General features: G+C 28.1%; 3 protein-coding genes and 1 non-coding gene across 5 annotated transcripts; 3 read left to right on the top strand and 1 right to left on the bottom strand.

Annotated features, from left to right (window-relative positions):
* Window positions 1-970: 970 nt before the first annotated feature.
* Window positions 971-1873, top strand: LOC114194685 (probable calcium-binding protein CML23). Its single transcript, XM_028085049.1, has one exon. It carries the CDS (start codon window positions 1091-1093, stop codon window positions 1511-1513), a length of 423 nt encoding a protein of 140 aa, XP_027940850.1. The 5' UTR covers window positions 971-1090; the 3' UTR covers window positions 1514-1873.
* A 5109-nt stretch (window positions 1874-6982) lies between these two features.
* LOC114195223 lies at window positions 6983-9534 on the bottom strand. 2 transcript variants are annotated; one of them, XM_028085618.1, is made up of 4 exons: window positions 8068-9534; window positions 7891-7963; window positions 7678-7771; window positions 6983-7481 (listed from the first exon to the last, which is right to left on the bottom strand). In XM_028085618.1, the coding sequence occupies exon 1, from the start codon at window positions 9219-9221 to the stop codon at window positions 8118-8120; it is 1104 nt and encodes a 367-aa protein (XP_027941419.1). In that variant the 5' UTR covers window positions 9222-9534; the 3' UTR covers window positions 6983-7481; window positions 7678-7771; window positions 7891-7963; window positions 8068-8117. The 2 variants fall into 2 exon arrangements, with proteins under 2 accessions (XP_027941419.1, XP_027941418.1); XM_028085617.1 differs by having other exon boundaries at window positions 7891-9534.
* Window positions 9535-11769: 2235 nt separating this feature from the next.
* Window positions 11770-12707, top strand: LOC114195630. The gene is made up of 2 exons (XM_028086157.1): window positions 11770-12319; window positions 12401-12707. The coding sequence occupies exons 1-2, from the start codon at window positions 12122-12124 to the stop codon at window positions 12662-12664; spliced, it is 462 nt and encodes a 153-aa protein (XP_027941958.1). The 5' UTR covers window positions 11770-12121; the 3' UTR covers window positions 12665-12707.
* A 5908-nt stretch (window positions 12708-18615) lies between these two features.
* Window positions 18616-18689, top strand: TRNAN-GUU. The gene has a single exon. It is a non-coding gene; the product is annotated as a tRNA-Asn (tRNA).
* Window positions 18690-19941: the final 1252 nt, after the last annotated feature.

The following is a 19941-nucleotide window of genomic DNA, read 5'->3' as shown; positions in this document are numbered from 1 at the left end:
AAAAAGTGTACTAACACTTAAAGAAAAAAGAAAAATGATAATTTTAGAAATTATGTTATAGTCCATAATATATTTTAATATTTAAATTTAGAAAACATGAGAATTTTTTAAATTAAACTGTTAATTACAGATTATACCGTAAGCATGGGAATAAGTATTACAAATTGTAAATTATATATTCAACATGATATGAGGATTGAAATGATCCAATTTAAGGTCATTTTATAAATTATCAAGAAAATTAAACAATAAACAAATAAATGTGATTTTGTGACTATGTACCATAATATACTCTGAAGATTTGTTCTTTTATACGGATCACAACCATGCTTGTTGATTTATTTCAATTACGAAAAATAATTTACTTCACACACATTTTTAATGCACATTCACGTGTAATAATAGGAAGTTTTTATATTAAATATTTTAAATAGAAATAAATAATATTAATTAACGTTCACGCTTTCATGATAGTAGATACTTCTAATTATCTTTATTTTTTCCTTCTGAACAATTTTTGTTTGCGCATATGCAATTGGAAAATTCCTTTTAGATATTAAATAAATTCACCAAAACAAAATCATTTTAATTTTGTGATAAATATTTTTTATTTTATTCCTTAATTAATACTTTTTATATTAGAAACATGTTACTCTTTTCAAAATTTAATAACAAAAGATAAGATCACCTTTTAAATGATTAATGCCAAAATTGTCTTTGAATGAATATCTTATTTCGATTCTCCTGAAACAAAATATCTTCCCGTGCACTCCATCATATGTACTGGCACGTGTCACGATATTATTGGACAAATGTCACTATTCCTTCTCTTCCAATACACTCAACTGCCGTTGATCAAACTCACCACACACCACCCTCTTATTTGTACGGTTCTCACTTCGTCATGGACGCGCTAAGCAAGAAACCGCGTGAAAAAAAAAAACGGCTCACTATAAATACGACTACCCAACCATAAATAACGCCATTCTGTTTAGCGTGCAAACAAAACCCCAACAAACAAACCCTAAGCCGAGTCTTCAGGATAGATTTTCATTTCTCACTCAAGATCAAGGAGCAGTGAGACAACGCCATGGATGACGAGGTGCGCCAGATCTTCAACAAGTTTGACAAGAACGGTGATGGAAAAATCTCGATCACAGAACTGCGAGACATGCTCAGCACGCTCGGATCCAAAACAACGAAAGAGGAACTGAAACGCATGATGGAGGAACTCGACAAGAACGGTGACGGTTTTATCGATCTCAAAGAGTTTGCGGACTTCCACTGCAATGACGTCGGAAACGATCAGTCAAAGGAGCTCCGCGACGCGTTCGATCTTTATGATGTTGACAAGAATGGCCTCATCACTGCGAAGGAGTTGCACGACGTGCTTCGCAAGCTTGGAGAGAAGTGTTCCCTTAGCGACTGCCGGAGAATGATCAGCAACGTTGACGCTGATGGCGATGGCAGCGTTAACTTCGAGGAATTTAAGAAGATGATGGCTCGTTCTTAAACGCGACTCGATTGTTTAAAGGTACGTTTACGTTTCGTGATGCCAGGGTTTCGTTTAAGCAGTTGTTAGGAGAGTACGAATTGCACATAAAGTAACTGTTAACATCTTTTGTACATCCTCTACCGTGATATGTGGCGTGGCTTTAGGTGTTAGGTTAGGGACTGAAGATTGAAGAACGAAGAAGTAAGAAGTAGGAAGCAGTAGTAGAAGTAAAATTTGTAGGACTAAGTTCTCTACTTATTATGATAATAACTCTTGTTTTTCAAGGAAAACTTATGGTTTGTTTTTTCGTAATTCCATTGTCACTGCACTATTATTTTTTTTAAATTCGAATCGAACTACCATTTTCAATTTCATACACTGCAACATTTTTTTTGTTCTTCCTTAGATGTTTCTTTTTTGCGCGTGGAGCCAAGGGTAACGAGTAGTTACCGGTAGTTTTGACTTGTTCTTATTAATTTTATTATAATATAATGTATAGAAGAGATTTTGAATGATTGGTTGAAATTGTTTGTGCACGATATCTACAATTTGGAATTGAAAGCTTACAGAAAATATAAATGAAAACGCGTGAACCGTCTGAGACGCTTCATGTGTGATGTGATGATGTATGATGTGAAGGGAGTGACGATGGAGTGATGGTGTTAACGCGGAGTTGAATTGAAATTGAATAGGGTGGGTTTGGTTTGGGAGTCAAAAGAGTAGGAAATTTAATAACCAACTACCTACAATATAGCCATTCCCTCCTTTGTATTAATTCCCTCAGTTTTTGGTCCACATCTTCTAAATGACTCATTTTCTGATTATATTAATTTTTTAAAGGAGGAGTAACTTGTATATAGGAAAAGTTCAGAGTTAAACTTTTTTCACTTCAGATTTCTATCCAAATATGTTCATGGCTTTATTGAATGATTTTAAGTTTTTCTTTATGAAATAAATTTAACATAACTTTTAGTTTTTTCCTTAATTTTTATGATAATTAAAAATTATATGTAAATTATGATCTAAGTTTTAATGTTCTAAAATATTTTTTTAGAACAAATAGTTGGCACTTTATGTTTTTTATTTTAAATCCATAAAATCTGTTCCTTGTTCAACTTTATTCTATTCCTATGGAGTATTCAAAGTAGAAAATATATACTTTTTTTTTTAATGTGCTATAGTCTTTATTGAAGTCGGAAGTATCATAGAATATTTTAGATAATTATTTATATAAAATCTTCCAGCATCATAGAATATTTTAGATGATTATTTATATAAAATCTCTGCTTATTGATAATTTCAAATTTAGATGCTCTAAAATTAGATGACTATCTTTAAAAAATTTATACTTACAGAACTGAGACGAATTTGGTTCAATGTTATGTACCTTAAAAAAAAAAGTTGGAAATATTTATGTTATCGATATTAACAGTCAACCTGAAGTACTCGATAAGTCTCCACGACATTTAAAGGTTCAATAAAGAGAAAGGACTATACCGGTCCGTAAGCATATTCGGAGCAAAATATAAATACATGAGTTGTTTGAATACATTTTTAGTTTAAAATTATTAAACTATTCAATTATGTGTTTCATATCTAATAGGTATGTGTAAAAATAACTATAATCATAAATTTTTATTGATTAATAAGTATTTAAATTAAACTATAAAACTTGTGACATAAAACTGATTTATATATTTAGGTACTAAACAATATATCTTAAAAGTTTATAGGGTGATAATTAAAAATTGTCCTCTTTTGGTTTGAACAAATAGTTACTATTCTCTGTTAGTAAGTCTTCATAATTTTATTAGGTAAGTTATCTTATTTTGTCTTTGTTTTGTAAATGTAAAAGTTTATAGGATTTTCATAACTCTAAATGGATGCAAAATAGTTATGAGAGGTATTGTTATCATTCATTGTTATAGACTCAAACAGGCATAGGCAGTCTGTTGGTTTTATGCTATAAAATGTAACCATTCTATGGCGAAAATGGAGATGATCGGTGATTTGAATGATTTAACGTGTGAAAAAAAAATTTAAAAAGAATTGGAAAAAAAAAATAAAAAATATGTCGAGAGAGAGATTTTATAACCATATTAGTAAGAATGAATATGTATATATGTGTGCACTAATAAAAATAAAATAAAGTTATAATTAGAAGATTATATATATAAATAATTTTTATAATAAAAGATAATTTTTATTTATTTTATAGATTTTTTAATGATAAAAAATATTTTATGTCTTAAAATGATTAAATTTAAAAAATTGTCAAAATTCATTAAAAAGTAAAATTGGTAAAATAATTAGTTTAATTTAAAAAAAATACTTATTAAAAGTAAAATTGAAAAATGAAATCAGGTGAATTCCCTTGATTATAGATGACAAAAAATTTTACTTAGAAAGGATATATAATCACTCATTTTACTTATAATGTATTACATTGGTAAAATAACAGTTACTTTAAATGTTTTATATATAATTAATTACGGGACAGTATAATTAATTAGGAGTAGTTTTTCATTTTTTTAATAGTATTATTAAATATAAATATTAATAATCAATTAATTAATTATAAATAAAATAATATTTTTTTCCAGTTATTTCTCACATGTTTCACGTATTTCCTTTGATCTTTTATCATCATCTTCCTCTATTTTTTACATTCTTTTTACACACCACTCAAAATAGTTCTGAAATTCATTAAAAATATCGTACTTTTTAATTTATATTTAAATATACTTTTACTACTAACTGAATTTATTAAAAAAATTAATGAGTGTCGCTCGTTATCCCAATCAATAAAATATAAAATAATGTGTTGTTTAGAAAATATATTCTTAAACATTCCTTCTATATTTTTCTTCTCAAATTACGGGCTACAATGCGCATAATTGCTATTGTATGGGAGAAAAAGAAATCTAATAGATTTATAATAGTGGATGAGTTTACAATTGGATAAACTTGTCAATAAACATCTGTAAGCATTTTAAAATGTATATTTTAACTTTTATAAAAATTCTCTCACCAATTTTTGTTCTGAATTGAAATGTTTAACATGTAAAAGGAAATTTAGTTTGAGTATCATCCTCCTGATTTTTTTGTTGACCCTTAATATAATAGAAGAAAAATGTAATTGATAGGTGATTTATTTAAAATCTTAAGAACATATAAATATTTACTAATCAGAAGGATTGTTAGAGGAAGTTGAAAGAAGATATAACTTTTTTCATTGATTTCTTCCTAGTTTTACATGCAAGTAATTTTATATATGATGTATTCTTATTAATTCTCTGTAAGATGGTGTGAATGAAACAGTAAATACATATAACGTCTTGAAAATATAATAAATATGAATCAGTTTTTGCTTGGCAAATAGAAAGATAAATAGGAACATTGTAAGATAATATAGAATGTTGTATATTAATTTCAAATTATATAGAATATTCTATATAACTGATGATCAAAGACTAATTATATATATAAATACACTATCAATACACTTCCTTTAATTTGCAAATGTTATAGTCTGATATAAAGTGATCAAGTAACAAGTTTAAATTATATGAGATAATCGATATTTCAATTTTAACCATTATCCGAGTCTAACATATATATTTTATAAATATTTAATAAAAAATATATAATACATAAAATAATAATATATTTATAATAATCATAATTTACAAATTTTTATGTTAATAATTTTAGTATGTATTATTTCAGTTTAGATATACGCAATAACAATTATATTTTTACTTTATAGATATTTAACAATAAATATTTAATATATAAAATACTAATATTTTTATATAATAATTATAATTTAAAATTTTTTACGTTAATAATTTTAATATATATTATTTAAATTTAAATTTACACAATTATAATTATATATTTACAATATTTACAAAAAATATTGTATATTTTTTAATATGTATAATATATATATATATATATATATAATATTATATTTTATCTATAACAATTTATAAAGAGAATTTTTATTTTTGTATTCACAATTCATAATATTAGTTTTATCCTTAATTATTTAAAAAATTAATTATTTTATAAATAATTTATTTTTAACCGTTATTCTAAAAATCTTTTAAGTTATTATTTTAATACTCTTTTTGTAAATATTTTTTTTTAATTTTACATTTAACAATTATTTTAAAAGTTAATTATATATTTATTATTGATTTTAATTTAAATTTTTTGAAAAATTAAAAAGTACGAACACATATTCGTTAGTTATTTTTAAAATTTATTTTTAAAATGGATAACTATCATGTATGCATCGAGCAAAAGTCACTCCCTAATCTTTTTGTAAGTTATAATTGATATATTTTTTTGTAAGTTATAACAGATGCGATAATATAACAGGTTAAAAATAACTTTGATCTCTAAAAATTTATAACTCCTTTAGATTTTTTTTTTTGTGCTGTTGTACCCATTTTTCTAAAATTTGTTGGACTAGAACTTGTGGTGATCAAGTTCATTACTTTGGTTTTAATTGCATTTTAATTATTATTATTATTATTATTATTATTAATTTTATTTACAAAACTAATGTGTGAATATTAAATATCTTATTATTATTTATTTATTTTATTTACAAAACTAATGGGTTAATATTAAATATTTGTTTAGTTCCTTAATTTTAGAATATCAAACTTTGATTTATTTTATTTTCAAACTTAAAAATGAATGAAATATAATTTCTTAAGTTAATGATATTAACTTTTTTTAATTTGTTAAAAAGTGTTACATTTTGATATTTTAGGTGAAATTTATTAAGATGTACTCAAACGTCATTTTAAAATGGGATACCAAAAAACATATTAACGCACTTAAATTAGGCCAACTATAAGATGCATGAAACAGAAAAAAAAATCAGCAGATATTAAAACTTATAATTTGGAAAAATCTTAATATGAAGAAATAATCTGTAAGATAAGTTCTTTTGGAATTTTCAAGAATTAACAAAACAATATTCCCTTCATCATTAAGTTAGATAACAACAAGAGTACTTAACTAAACAATATAACAATATAAAGGAACTCAATATATGAAATATATAAAACTTTTTCTCTAAACTAATTTTGCTGAAGTAACTCTCTTATTCTTCTTCACTCTGTGAAGACTTTTTTTTTTTTTTTCTTGTTCTGAACAGAGATACTCATCATTTCTGTCAAAAAGAAAAATACCTTTTGTTTCCTTTGTTTTAATTAAGTTGACGTAGACTCAATAAATAGGTTACTCACCAATTATACTATTCTTTCTTGGTTAACTGATTTATCTAGTTCTATTTCTCTATATCTTTGCAAATACCTTCTCAATGCCTCTGCATATTCATTCATCAAAGACCAAATGACTCTAAGCCCCACCATAAATCATCTCTGTATGAAGATTTAACACAACCCTTTGTGTTCATAGTTTCTTATATCTTCACTCAACTTAAAATCTCGCAACACTCTTTTGTGCTCAAACAAACAATCAACAATTTCTAGAAGCTCTTTAGAATTCATCTCATACAAGACCTTCGTATTTCTCATTTACAAGCATCGTTTGAGAAAAACTTCACACAGGTTTAATCAAGCTTGTTCCCATATGAATAAGAAGAGAAAACTTTAAAGAACAAATAATTTTGTCAAAAAACTAGGTTATAGTAGTGGTAACTGTTTTAAAGGATTTTGGGTTTCATCCATTCTCTCTCAATTCACAACGAATTTGTTCCTTTATTCCTTTGGCGGCTTTCAGTGTTGGGTGTTTCTGGTTCTGTTTTGTCATCTTGCCATTTGAAAATGCCTTGCACCTTGTTCATTTTCCCATTTCCAATCAGATAGCTAATATATTAGTGTTCTTATTGTCATATTTAATAATTGACGTGACCAGGATCAGGATCATTTCTTCAAAGCAGTATTCAACGAAACAACATGATGCAAATTATCCTCTTCTTCCACACACAACAGTAGCAGTCCTGTAAGAAGAATAACCTTTCTTCAAATTCATGACAAAATCAGCGTTCATTTGGCAAGAGAAAATCTATAGAAGGAATACTGTATATATAGAGTATTCAAAAAGCTTTCAACAACAAAATTTCTTCACAAAATATCTCAGACAAACCATTCAATCACCCAGATTTGCAAAGGACACACATTTCTGCTATTTCATACCTCTATTTCAGGAGGAAATCGAATTGGCACCATAATCGAAAGAAATCTTATTTGTATTGCCTCTTCCACTCGTGCTGAACTGGTTAACTAAAGGCTAGAAATTCAAGCAACATTCCAATCCCACAATTCTTGAAGATACGCATCATTGAAAAATAATACATAGAATGAAACAAACTAACAAGAAGGATTAATGAGAATCAATATCAATATTACCTGCAAAGGCTTTCTCTAACAACAAAACCTTTTGTTCTCCTGGATCAATCACCTATAAAATATCACACTACTCCTACAAATCCCAACTAGGACTTAATTAGAAAATGTTCATACTGAAAAACAAACAACAACACATTGCTATGCTCGGAGAAGATATAGTGGTTAGAGATGAATTACACCAAAAATCTCTATGTACAGGAGTTAAATTAGATCTCAACAACCAGATGCTAGCATGCTCCCTGTCCCTTCTGATATAGCTCTAGTAACCTGGGTGTTTCCTCCTCGAAAGATGTCACGTACTTTTCCAGAAAACCCTCATCAGACCTACAAAACGGTGTGACGAAGTTAGCATCCTTCTTCACCAATCCTCTGGAGAGAAGATGCTGCAACACCAAAGCCCTCGGAACAAGTCTTTTCTCCAAACTGTACAAAAACAACGAGGGGTACGCAATAAGCGCAGAACGATCCCATCCAAGCCGACCCGCCCAAAGCCCCGCCACTGCATCAAGTTTCTCCAAGGAACAGAGCATCATCGTAGGTTGTTTCCTAAACGCAACCAAAACCTCATCCTTAGACCAACCCCACTTCTTCAAGACGGCGACTTTAGCATCCCAAAGGGGTTTGGAAACAGTCCTTTTGGCCACAAGGGCCACAGCGAAGGTCACCTTCAAAGGGTCAAACCCCAACAGTTTCACTTCCTCCAAGGGGGTTCTCAGGTTGAAGCACAGAACCAGAGGCCGAGAGGAGAGCAAGTGCCGAATGCCGGCGTGCGAGACTCCGGCGTCGAGCAACCTTTCAACGTTTGATGCCACGCGACAGTGTCCGATGACAGAGGGACAGGCGATGTAAACAGCGAGGGCTCTGAGGTCGGAGGGGAAGAACCTTCGGATGAGTTGGAAGGTGGGGAAGATGCGGTTTTCGAGGCTCTGACAGAGGAAACGGGGGTTCTTAGCGACAATGGAAACGACGTCGGATGCAGAAAAGCCTTTGGAGGCCAAGAAGTGGAATTTGGGGAGAAGCCTTCGGGTGGGGTTGCATACCATGAGTTCGGGGGATAGGCTGAGGATGCGGTGGATCTGGGCGGCGGAGAAACCGTGGGTTTGGAAGAAGGAGATGACGGAATCGGGTTTTTGGGCCGTGTTGAAACGAAGTCGTTTGGATAGTTTCAGTGCAGCCTCTCGTGTGAAGCCGCAGGTGTTGGTGAGGTAGGATATGGTGAAGGAGACAGAATCAGAAGTGGTCGTTGAGAAGAAGAAGAAAGAGGATTTGGGGAAAGAATAAAGAAGAAGTTTTGGACTTAGCCTTAGGCGGCGGCGGATAATAGTGTTCATGGCGTCAGAATGAAGCTACGGCCACCGCTTCCACCGCTCTCACGATCCTCCCAATCGGAAACGGCGACAGAAAATCGCTTCACTGGTAAAAAGTCGGTAAGAAAAAAAATCAATTTATTTAATCTATTTGTTAGAAGTCATAAAATATCATTAAAGGAGCTGTAATTTAGGTTTTGTGCATCCATTTCTAAGTGGGTATGCCGATTTTTTCGATTGAGTATGGTTATGCCGATTTTTTCGATTGGGTATGGAGATGGAGATGAATATATTTTCGCCATAATATCTGATCCGTCATATCTCCATTCTCCTTTAAATTATGAAAATATTCACAATTAATTAAGTAATCCTATATATATATATATATATATATTTATTTCTTCTAATTATTTGGTTTGTCATGAAACTCATTCGCATCTCTAATATATTTTTAATTTTATCATAGTCTTTATGTAATTACGTTAAAATGATGTATGTCAATTAAAAAAAATTATGTCTAACATTTGAATATTTTTATTATTTTTAATATTTTTATTTATTGTATATTTTCTTTCATATTAGAATGTTTAATACTCTCAATTTAAGTGCTTAATAAGATAAACATTTCATTTACTAAATAATATAAAAAAATTCTTTACTTATTATTATTAATTTTTGTTTCATTTGAACAACTCTTTTATTTCGCTAAAACAATTTTTGTTATTTCTCAACCATTGAGCATATATATGTTGATATTTGAAATGTTTTCTTAGATCTCTGAGATATTTTTCGTCTTATCATATCCTTAATTATACATTTGTTTTTCTTTGTGCAATTCCTTCCAATAGTCTCCAAATTGTTTATAAGACACACATTTGTTAATTTTTTAATATTTTTATTTTTGTTTATTTTCATTATGTAGAATATTATTTCGATAACTTTTATCTAATTATTTTTTATTTTCTAACTCATTACAATCATACTTTAATTTTTTTCACTATAATTGTATAAATAATTTTTATTTACTACAATATAAAATTTTAATGTAATTGTCATGAATATTTTTTTATCACCATATAAGATCTATGATAAAATTTTATTATGTTTATTATTTATTTATTGCGTCATTTTTTATCAACCATTGAGTATATATGTTGATATTTGAAAAGTTTTCTTAGATTTCTAAGATATTTTTCATCTTGTCATACCATTAATTATATATTTATTTTACTTTGTGTGATTCCTTCCAATAGTCTCCAAATTGTTTATAAAACACACATTTGTTAATTTTTTAATACTTTTATTTTTTCTTTATTTTCATCATGTATAATACTATTTCGATAAATTTTATCTAATTATTTTTTATTTTCTTACTCATTACAATCATACTTTAATTTTTTCACTATAGTTGTATAAATAATTTTTATTTACTACAATATAAAAATTTAATGTAATTGCCATGAATATCTTTTTACCACCATCCAACATATATTGTGGTTCAAAAGATACAAGATCTATGTTAAAATTTTATTATTATGTTTATTATTTGTTCATTGCGTCATTTATAACTTTTATTAGTGTATAAAAAATAGATTCATTATAATTTAAAAATTGAAGTAAACAAACATTTAAAATATATTTTAATTTAAATATTTTTTTCCTTTTATATTTTTTTAAAAATATGTTTTTCCTTTTATATTTTTTGAAAAAAAAATTTAAAATTTATCAACTAGGTTTCATTAGGGTTTACAAATTTAATAAATGTTTTGGTTTTCATCAAATTTTATTTGGTATTATATTCTAAAATGTAAACAATTATAATTTATTTTAAAACAATTGATATTGAATAAACAACCATACTCCTAATATTGAATATTTAATAATATTATGTTTCCTTTAAAAATTAATTAAAATTAATATTACAGTAGTAAGAAATCGAGTATGGGTATGGGTACGAGATTACACCCGTTATTCGGTGGGGATGGGGTGTGACAAAAGTTTGATACCCGTTGGGTTTGGGTATGAGTATGGGGATGAATTTTTTTTACGGGGATGGGTATGGGATAGTGAAACTTGTTCCCGTCCTGTTGCCATCCCTACCAATCATATCCAAATAATGCTACTTTCTTATATGGAAATAATAATCTTTTAAGGATTATGTATTTTTTATATATATATTTTTATTAATTTTATCCTTTAAGTATATGTTTTTCGAAATTTAATTGTTTTTTTTAATTTAACCATCCTTTTAAATTTAACTATCTTTTTAAATTTAATTTTTAAACAAAATAATTGTTTGTAATAAAAATAAATAAATAAAAACTATAATAATAAGATTTTAACAGTTATTTATATTTGGTTTTATAATTATAAAAAGAAATTTTGAAAGAGATTATGCATTTATAACGCATCTAAAACAATTTTAGTTTGCATAATCAAAATTTTATTTGAGAACATTGTTAATTGTTTTGATTGTGTTGTTACATTCATGTTAGATAAAATATAATCATTGTGAAAGATAGATTTTTTTTTTTATGAAGACAAAAAGTTATATTTGTACGAAGTAATTAAATTATGTTAAAATAAAATATATAGTCTTGTATCATGAACTAATAATAATTTGATGGATAAAATACTCTCTTGGTTCATGTTTTCACTGAAAAATCTCAAATAGGTCCATAGATTTTTTTTAATCTCAATTTGGTCCATAATTCTGCAAAATTGATTCAATTAAGCCCATTCCGTTATTTCTTCATGAACGGCGTTTACTGCTGATGAGCTGGAGTTTTGTACATGCTTTGCTGTCAGTTAATTGTGAGAAGCAGTGCAAATGATGTGGTGTTCTCCTATTTAGTAAGATGTAGTAGTTTGCCCTAGCATTTTGGGTTGCAGGAACTGAAAGGAGAGAAGAGAATAGTTTGTTTATGGCTTCTTCTCATTCATGGTTGACGTGCTCCTGCAATGGGTTGGGGGTGCAAAATCGAAGTGATTCTTGTCATAGAGGTGGGTCAAAGAGGTTGGGTTCAATGCCTTTTTGCTATTGTGGTGAAAAAGCTGTCTTGAGAACTGCTAGAACCCCTAAAAATAGGGGGAAACAATTATGGGGATGTCCTAAGTATAAGGTAAGATCCATGGAACTTTGATTTTTTTCGTTTAAGTTAAGCAGGAGATATTTGACGACTGTGTGTATGGTTTTTGGACAGAGGGGTTCTGAACAATTGGTTGGCTGCAATTACTTTAGTTGGTTCAGTGGAGATGAAGAAATTGTTGGTTCAGTCACGAAGAATGAAGAAAGGGATGTTAGTGTGCTGAATATGGAAGAAATGTACGGGCAAAGGATGAAAATTCTTAGTTTAGAAAAATCTGTCATGAATTTGGAAAATAGGATAAGGGTGTTATTTTGGGGGGTTTGTTTTGTTTGTGTATTGAATGTAATATTATTTTCGTTGTTGATGAAAAATCCATAATGCATTGTAAAACTTTGATTGTGTATTGAATGAGAAAGTTTGATTTAAGCACATAATTTTGGTGTTGTTATAACAGACCCAAACTTTTGGCCTCATACACCATATCATAATTGAATAAAGAAATTGCTATATCAGACCGAATTTGACAACATAATATCCAAACTGTTATATAGGTGTTGATCACAAATGTACTGCAAGAATACATAACAGAGCCATGCTCTTAACAGAGCCAAAAAAACCACAAAACATCAATTCGTTTCACCATTACAGCACATGCATAAAATCAACCAAAAAAACAACACAGAGTAATGGCATTTGTTTGATCATTACAACAGATGCAGAAGATCAAAATGGGATCAACACTATCAAAACATGTCTTCTAAAGACGTCCCCTTCAAATTCATGGCTTCCAAACACGTCCCCTTCTAGCTTTTAGCTTGGTCCTCATTGGTTGGACTGCACGTGTTGGGCGCGTATTTGATGGCCCTGCTGTTTGTTGGCTTGGTGGAGCAGATTGTGGAGGAGCAGAATGTGATGAAGCAGATGTGCATAATCGTATATTCTTCTATATTGCTCCGTGAATGATCCATCAACAGCATCTCTTGCAATTGCTTTTGCTCTGAAAGCCATATTTCTAGATATACTGACATTCCACTTCCTAGATACCTTGTCACGGATATCCATGACCTTCGTATGCGGGTTTTCTCTAACAGTCTTTTCCATCTTCTTACTCAACCATTTTGCATTCATTAACTTCACATTAAAGTCTCTATTGCAGCTATGCTCATCAATTATTTTCCTAAGTTGTCAAGACTTCACTGCAGACATATATGCACAGTAAGCATACCAATTGCACTTTCCCTCCGCACCAAAACATTTTACAGTAACTCTAGTCCTGTCATTTCGATCAAATCTTAAATTCTTTCCATTTGCCAATGCATATGTTCGAATAGCTTCTGTAAGTTCCTTTTTCTCTGTGAAATAGGTACCAACTTCCCATTTGTATTGGTCCATACTTTTTGGCATTGAGAAGGTTGGAAAGCTTCCATAACTCTCTTTATCATTGTCTTCCTCATCAGTGTCGGTTGCAGTAAGGAATTCATCTGAGTGCCACTCAATATCTGAAAATTCATCACCAGATCCTACTCCTACAACCTCATCCTCACTTGAATTACTACACTGTGGTTGACTGCAAGAACCTGCTCCTCCAATATCTTCTGGAGTACAACCAACTTCACATTCCACGTGACCATCTCATGGCTCAACTTCTTCGTCAGCTTCAACACTAACATCAACAAGCCCTTCATCACAAAACTACTTTGCAGCAACATCACTCCTTGTATCCTCACCATCTGCATCTGACTTATCTTCGGTTTCGTCATAAACCTCAACCACCTCCACCTCATCTGCCTCATGTAAGTTCTCTTCAACTTCAGCATGAACCTCCTGCACATCCTCCTGCACATCCTCCTTATCAGTGGCCATATGCATAGCGCCTTTGTCATCAACTAGTTGCACCAACCTATCTTCTAGCACTGACTCTCCTCCAACAGAGTACCACAACTCTTTGGGATTAAGATGTCCCAATTCTCGTACTTCATGCAGAATCTCGAAATAGCTCCACGTATCGGGATCACAGAACCACGACACCCTTTCCCCACCGTCATACCGTAGCTTCCCATCACTGACAAAATGCCCACAGTGGTGGACCACCACTTCGAAACGATCTTCGGACATCCAACCTGAAACTAAAATGCCCACAAAAGGATACACATATTACCGTCCATACCACCGTCAAACCGACAAATTAATATGGGGGACCACAAATAATATAAACTACACTACTCAAAGCAAATGGGGGACCACAGACCCACACACAAAATGGAAAATGAAACTCCTTAAACCCCAATCACACAACACTCCCACACTTCCATCCATGAAAACAAAGCAAACAAAAAACCGAAGTCGAAAAAACCCTAAACCCCAATCAACGAAAATAACAAACAAAATTCCCAAATCCAACTTCTAACCTTCAATGTAGATGACCTTCGCTCAACAATGTCGTCACGATAAAGCCTGGAGATTGCAATCAATGTTGAAAAATGGCAGCGCCTTCCTCCGTCTTGCGTTCCTCCGCTTTGCGTTCCCAATCCCTCGTCGCAATCCCAAACCCTACTCGCAATCCCAAACCCTACTCGCAATCCTTATTTCGCTTAATCCCTAATTTTAAAATCATCCCAAAACGACGTTATACTTACGAAATTAATAAACAAAACGACGACCTTCAAAAACATTTTTGTTTAATTCAAAAATTATTTTCCACCTTGTATTGTTCAAATTAAAAAACAAATCAACATCATCCATCCATTGAAACGTGTACAGTGTTATACAAAAAATCGTTACTCAACTTAACGCCGTTAACGAATTGGGCTTAATTGAATCAATTTTGCAGAATTATGGACCAAATTGAGATTAAAAAAAGGCTTAAATACACATTTGGTCCCTATTTTTGTTGATTTTATTCAATTTGGTCCCTATTTTCGTTTTATGTTCAATTAGGTCCTCATTTTCGTCAAATTGTGGTCAATTTGGTCCTTTTCACTAACGGTGTTTAAATAGTTAACGTTTTTGAACAGTACATGCCACATGTCAGCTCCTGGTTTTTTTGATTTTTTTTTTAAATTTTTTTTTAAATTTTTAAAAATTTTTTTTTATTATTTTTTTAAAATTTTTTTAATTTCAAAAATAGTGTCCACGTGTCAAGTCACAATTGTGCCACGTGTCAATGCTAGTGCCACGTGTCAATTTCTGATAGTATTATTTTTTTTGTTCAATTTAGTCCCTATATTCGTTATTTTTGTTCAATTCAGTCCTTATATTCGTTATTTTTGTTTAATTTAGTCCCAAATTTTGTGAAAATAGAACCATTTAATGTTTAAAATTGACATTATTATTACTTATTTTTTAAATTTAATTATAAATTATAATATTTAATTATTAATTGAATATAATTTTTAGATTCAATTGTTAAATAGAATATAATTATTTAAATATTATTAAAATATAATTATTTAAATATTATTAAAATATAATTATTTAAATATTATTACAATATAATTATTAAAATTTTAAAAATATATATTAATATTTGTAAAATTTACATTTAAATTTAAAGTATTTAATATTTTTATTGCATTTTAGATATTAAAATCTAAAATATTTTATATGTAAATGTTAATTTTACAAATATTAGTTTATTTTTCTAAAATATTTTGAATATTTAAAATATTTTTATATATCAATTTTAAAAATATTTTAGAATATAAATATTAGAAAAAAATTAATAATTATATTTTCATAATATTTTAAATAATTATATTCTATTTAAAAATTAAATATAAGAATTTATTCAATTTATAATTAAATTTAATAATTTATAATTGAATTTAAAAAATAATAAATTTAAAGATCAATTTTAGAAAAGATATTAAATTTAGTGTCAGACTAAATTGAACAAAAATAACGAATATAGGGACTAAATTGAACAAAAATAACGAATATAGGGACTAAATTGAACAAAAAAAATAATACTACCACAAATTGACACGTGGCACAATTATGACTTGACACGTGGACCATTTTTTTGAAATTAAAAAAAAATTAAAAAAATAAAAAAAAATTAAAAAAAAATCAAAAAAATAAAAAAAAAATCAAAAAAACCAGGAGCTGACACGTGGCATGTACTGTTCAAAAACGTTAACTATTTAAACACCGTTAGTGAAAAGGACCAAATTGACCACAATTTGACGAAAATGAGGATCTAATTGAACATAAAACGAAAATAGGGACCAAATTGAATAAAATCAACAAAAATAGGGACCAAATATATATTTAAGCCTTAAAAAAATTTATGGACCTATTTGAGATTTTCTAACAAAAAAAGGAATATTTTAGCCTAATTTGATTTATAGTGTAGTTATAATCACGATTAGTTTTACATGTGACGTGAGATTCTATGCAATTCTTGCCCCATAAACCGCATGACTAGTTTTGCAACACTAAGTATAAATTAAAATTATTTAGATATTTTCGTTTTGACATGCATATGAATTTAAAAAATTCTTTGAAGACAAAAACTACTCAAGTTAGAGTAAAACATGTCCATTTTAAGAGTTATATATGTAGACGAACACAAAATTTCCTCTATTTATGTTAACGGAATTTGAAGAAAAAAAAATGTATCAAACTATATTTTTTATATAAATTTTATCTTTAATTAAATAAAAACAAATTATTTCCTTTCCTTAAATTATTTTTACAATTTCATTCTCTTGTGTATTTTTTAATTTTTTTATTTACAAAATTCATGCAACAGAGTTAATTTAATTTATATTCTAATTGAATATTATTCATTATATGCAATTACATTCGTAAAAATACAAAAAAATTTAGATTTTATAATTTAATGTTATACTAAATCGAGAGAAAAATATAGTTAGATTCATGACATAGAGAAAATTTAATTTAAAAATAATATCATGATAGAAAAATCATAAATCTAAAATACATAAATTATAATAAAATATTAATCTTAATTTATAAAAATATTATAATAATTTGTTATTTAGTATCTTTATCATTTTATCGTCGAATTTTTGAATCTTAACTTATATGAGAAATAACTCTGGTTAAACCAAATTTGAATCCATATTATTATTCACTAGCGAACACACATGCGCGACAGCGTTTGTGTGTCCGCATTTTTTAATTTTTATAAGATCAATAATATTTATTTTTAAAACATATATAATAAAATTTCAAATAGTTGTTAAATAAAATAACTGTTAAAAAAGGGTTTTAGAATAACGGTCAAAATAAAAAAGATTTAAAAAAATGGTTAAAGATAAATTAATTATAAAATAATAATTAAGGGTAAAATTGGAAAATGAAAAGTGGACACAAAAAGAGAAATTCTCTTTATATATTGTTATAGATTATTTATCAAATTAGTTTTTATTTTATTTTTAAATAATAAAATTATATAAATAAATAAAATATATAAAAAAGAAAGATGACATTTTTCATAAATTTAATATAAATAATATAATAGTATATAAATATAATTTATATATATATATATATATATATATATATATATATATATAATAAAATTAATTTCTTTTGGAAAAACGTGACTTCTCTCGGTTCTAATGAAATTCCGCTTGCTATATATTTTAAAGTGTTGTTGTATATTTTAAATTATGTCTAATTAAAAATAACTTATAAGAAGAAAATAGTCACATAGTTCATTAATGCCATTGATTTAATATACATATGGCAAAATAAATATCATAAAGAATTAGAAAAAAACAATATATTACTATTATAACAATACTTGTATACGACGTGAGAAAACTATTTCATATTTTTTGGTTTTTAAGGTCTTTATTTTTTTCTTAAATCACAATTTTGCATATTGTCATATTGACCAAGTATTATATTTTACCATCTTTCTTTTAATTTGTAGTATACAGAGTGTTGTATATAACTCGTAACGTGTAAACACTTCACAAATTCATCAGACTCTTACTTTCGAAAGTGATTAATCTTGCTTCCTATTTATTTTCATTCAAAACATAACATAAGGATAAAAAAACATTTTTTTTTTAATTTGAAAGAAAAAAATTCATCACAATATACAAAATCTTGATATAAATATTTTTTTCATCAATAATTACAATAATTACAATAATTGAAACTAGTTTTTATTTTTCAAATGATTTACTTACAACGTTGTTTAATTGTAAATACTAATTTCTTATCAATATTCCACATAAACTATTCAAGTCCTCATTCAAGCGTTTCATAATATCTCTATCAATGTTTTTTCTTTTGCTAAAGACTAGTTGTTTTTTATTTGATTAAGCATATTATACTTATATAAACGTCAAGCTGGAATAGCTCAGTTGGTTAGAGCGTGTGGCTGTTAACCACAAGGTCGGAGGTTCAAGCCCTCCTTCTAGCGATTTTTGACGAATTTTTTTTAATTTTTTTGTGATTCTTCTATTGATCTTTTTTATACTTTGTAATTTCATCTGCAGCGACAATACTTAGGAAATGCTTATATATTTTACAAAATTATCACAATATCAACAAAATTTTTTATATTTTAATTTTTGTTGATTACTTTTATGCCTTTTTCTTTTTACATATTATTGTTCATTGTATTGATTACTTTGATTTTGGGGATTATGTTTCACTTCATCATTGTATTGTTTACTTTTACTATAGATTTTGGGGATTATATTTGACCGAGTTTAATTTCGAATTTAAATTAATTGTTGTATGTAGGATTTATTTGATTGAGATTACTTTATGTTTAAATTAATTATTGTAAATAGAAGACTATTAGGATAAAAAAATATTTTTAATATTTTCTATTTTAATTAGAAAAAATATTTTTAATTTGTTTTAATATATTTTAATTTTATATTTTTTACAATTTTGGTTATTACTAACAGAGATTATGATAATGTAATAAATATGATTGATAGTAATAAAATAATCCTATTTTCTCTTTTTGTTGGTATTAAAATTTTCGATTTTTAGAACTCTATTTTCTTTGTGTAACTTATAGAGGTGAAACAACAAAGGTGTGTTCAGTAAGTTTTTTTTTTTTTTTCATGTCTATTATGAAAACTTTTAAAGAAGAAGTATAATTAATGATTAAGGGTGTGTTTGTTTTCCTATTAGTTAAAAAGTCTTCCAAAGTTGAACTCACTCGTTTTGCAAAATTATTTTTCATTTTATTGAATTCTAAAATATGCAAAACGTTTGTTGCATTGAAAGCAATTTTAAGGGTGCTCTTCCATTGAATGATTTTTGGTTTTCCTCTCTTCTCATTTAAATTCCAACTACCCACAATAAAGCAATGTGATTATCAATTACGAGTTTGGATTCTGTACTGATTTTGTTGGGTTTTCTATATTGTTCTTCTACTGTACCTTCAAAATACACTGATGACCATTAATTTTAAAATTTTAAAATATACTAAAATTATCTTTAAAGTATCAAAATAGTGTGTTTTTAATACTCATCATAAGACATCATAAAAAAACTCAGCAGAGAACTCGGACTCATCAACTACCTATCCACGATAAACAATTACTCATTTTGTTCTCCTTCTCTTCTTGTTTCATATTGTTTGCTTGGAGACAATTTCTTTTCTTCCTTTTCTTGTTCTACATTCATCTCCATGTGAGTTACTTTTTGAACTT

This window comes from Vigna unguiculata, chromosome 8 (assembly GCF_004118075.2).
Source record: "Vigna unguiculata cultivar IT97K-499-35 chromosome 8, ASM411807v1, whole genome shotgun sequence".
NCBI classification, from domain to species: domain Eukaryota; kingdom Viridiplantae; phylum Streptophyta; class Magnoliopsida; order Fabales; family Fabaceae; genus Vigna; species Vigna unguiculata.
Note: the sequence above shows the minus strand (reverse complement) of the source record. Positions and strands in the feature narration are given on the sequence as shown.

Excerpts from the sequence above, each read along its gene's own strand:
- LOC114194685 (XM_028085049.1), top strand. The coding sequence starts at position 1,091 with ATGGATGACGAGGTGCGCCAGATCTTCAACAAGTTTGACAAGAACGGT.
- LOC114195223 (XM_028085617.1), bottom strand. The coding sequence starts at position 9,221 with ATGAACACTATTATCCGCCGCCGCCTAAGGCTAAGTCCAAAACTTCTT.
- LOC114195630 (XM_028086157.1), top strand. The coding sequence starts at position 12,122 with ATGGCTTCTTCTCATTCATGGTTGACGTGCTCCTGCAATGGGTTGGGG. Across the intron at positions 12,320-12,400 it reads GGGGATGTCCTAAGTATAAG|AGGGGTTCTGAACAATTGGT; the intron begins GTAAGATCCATG and ends GTTTTTGGACAG.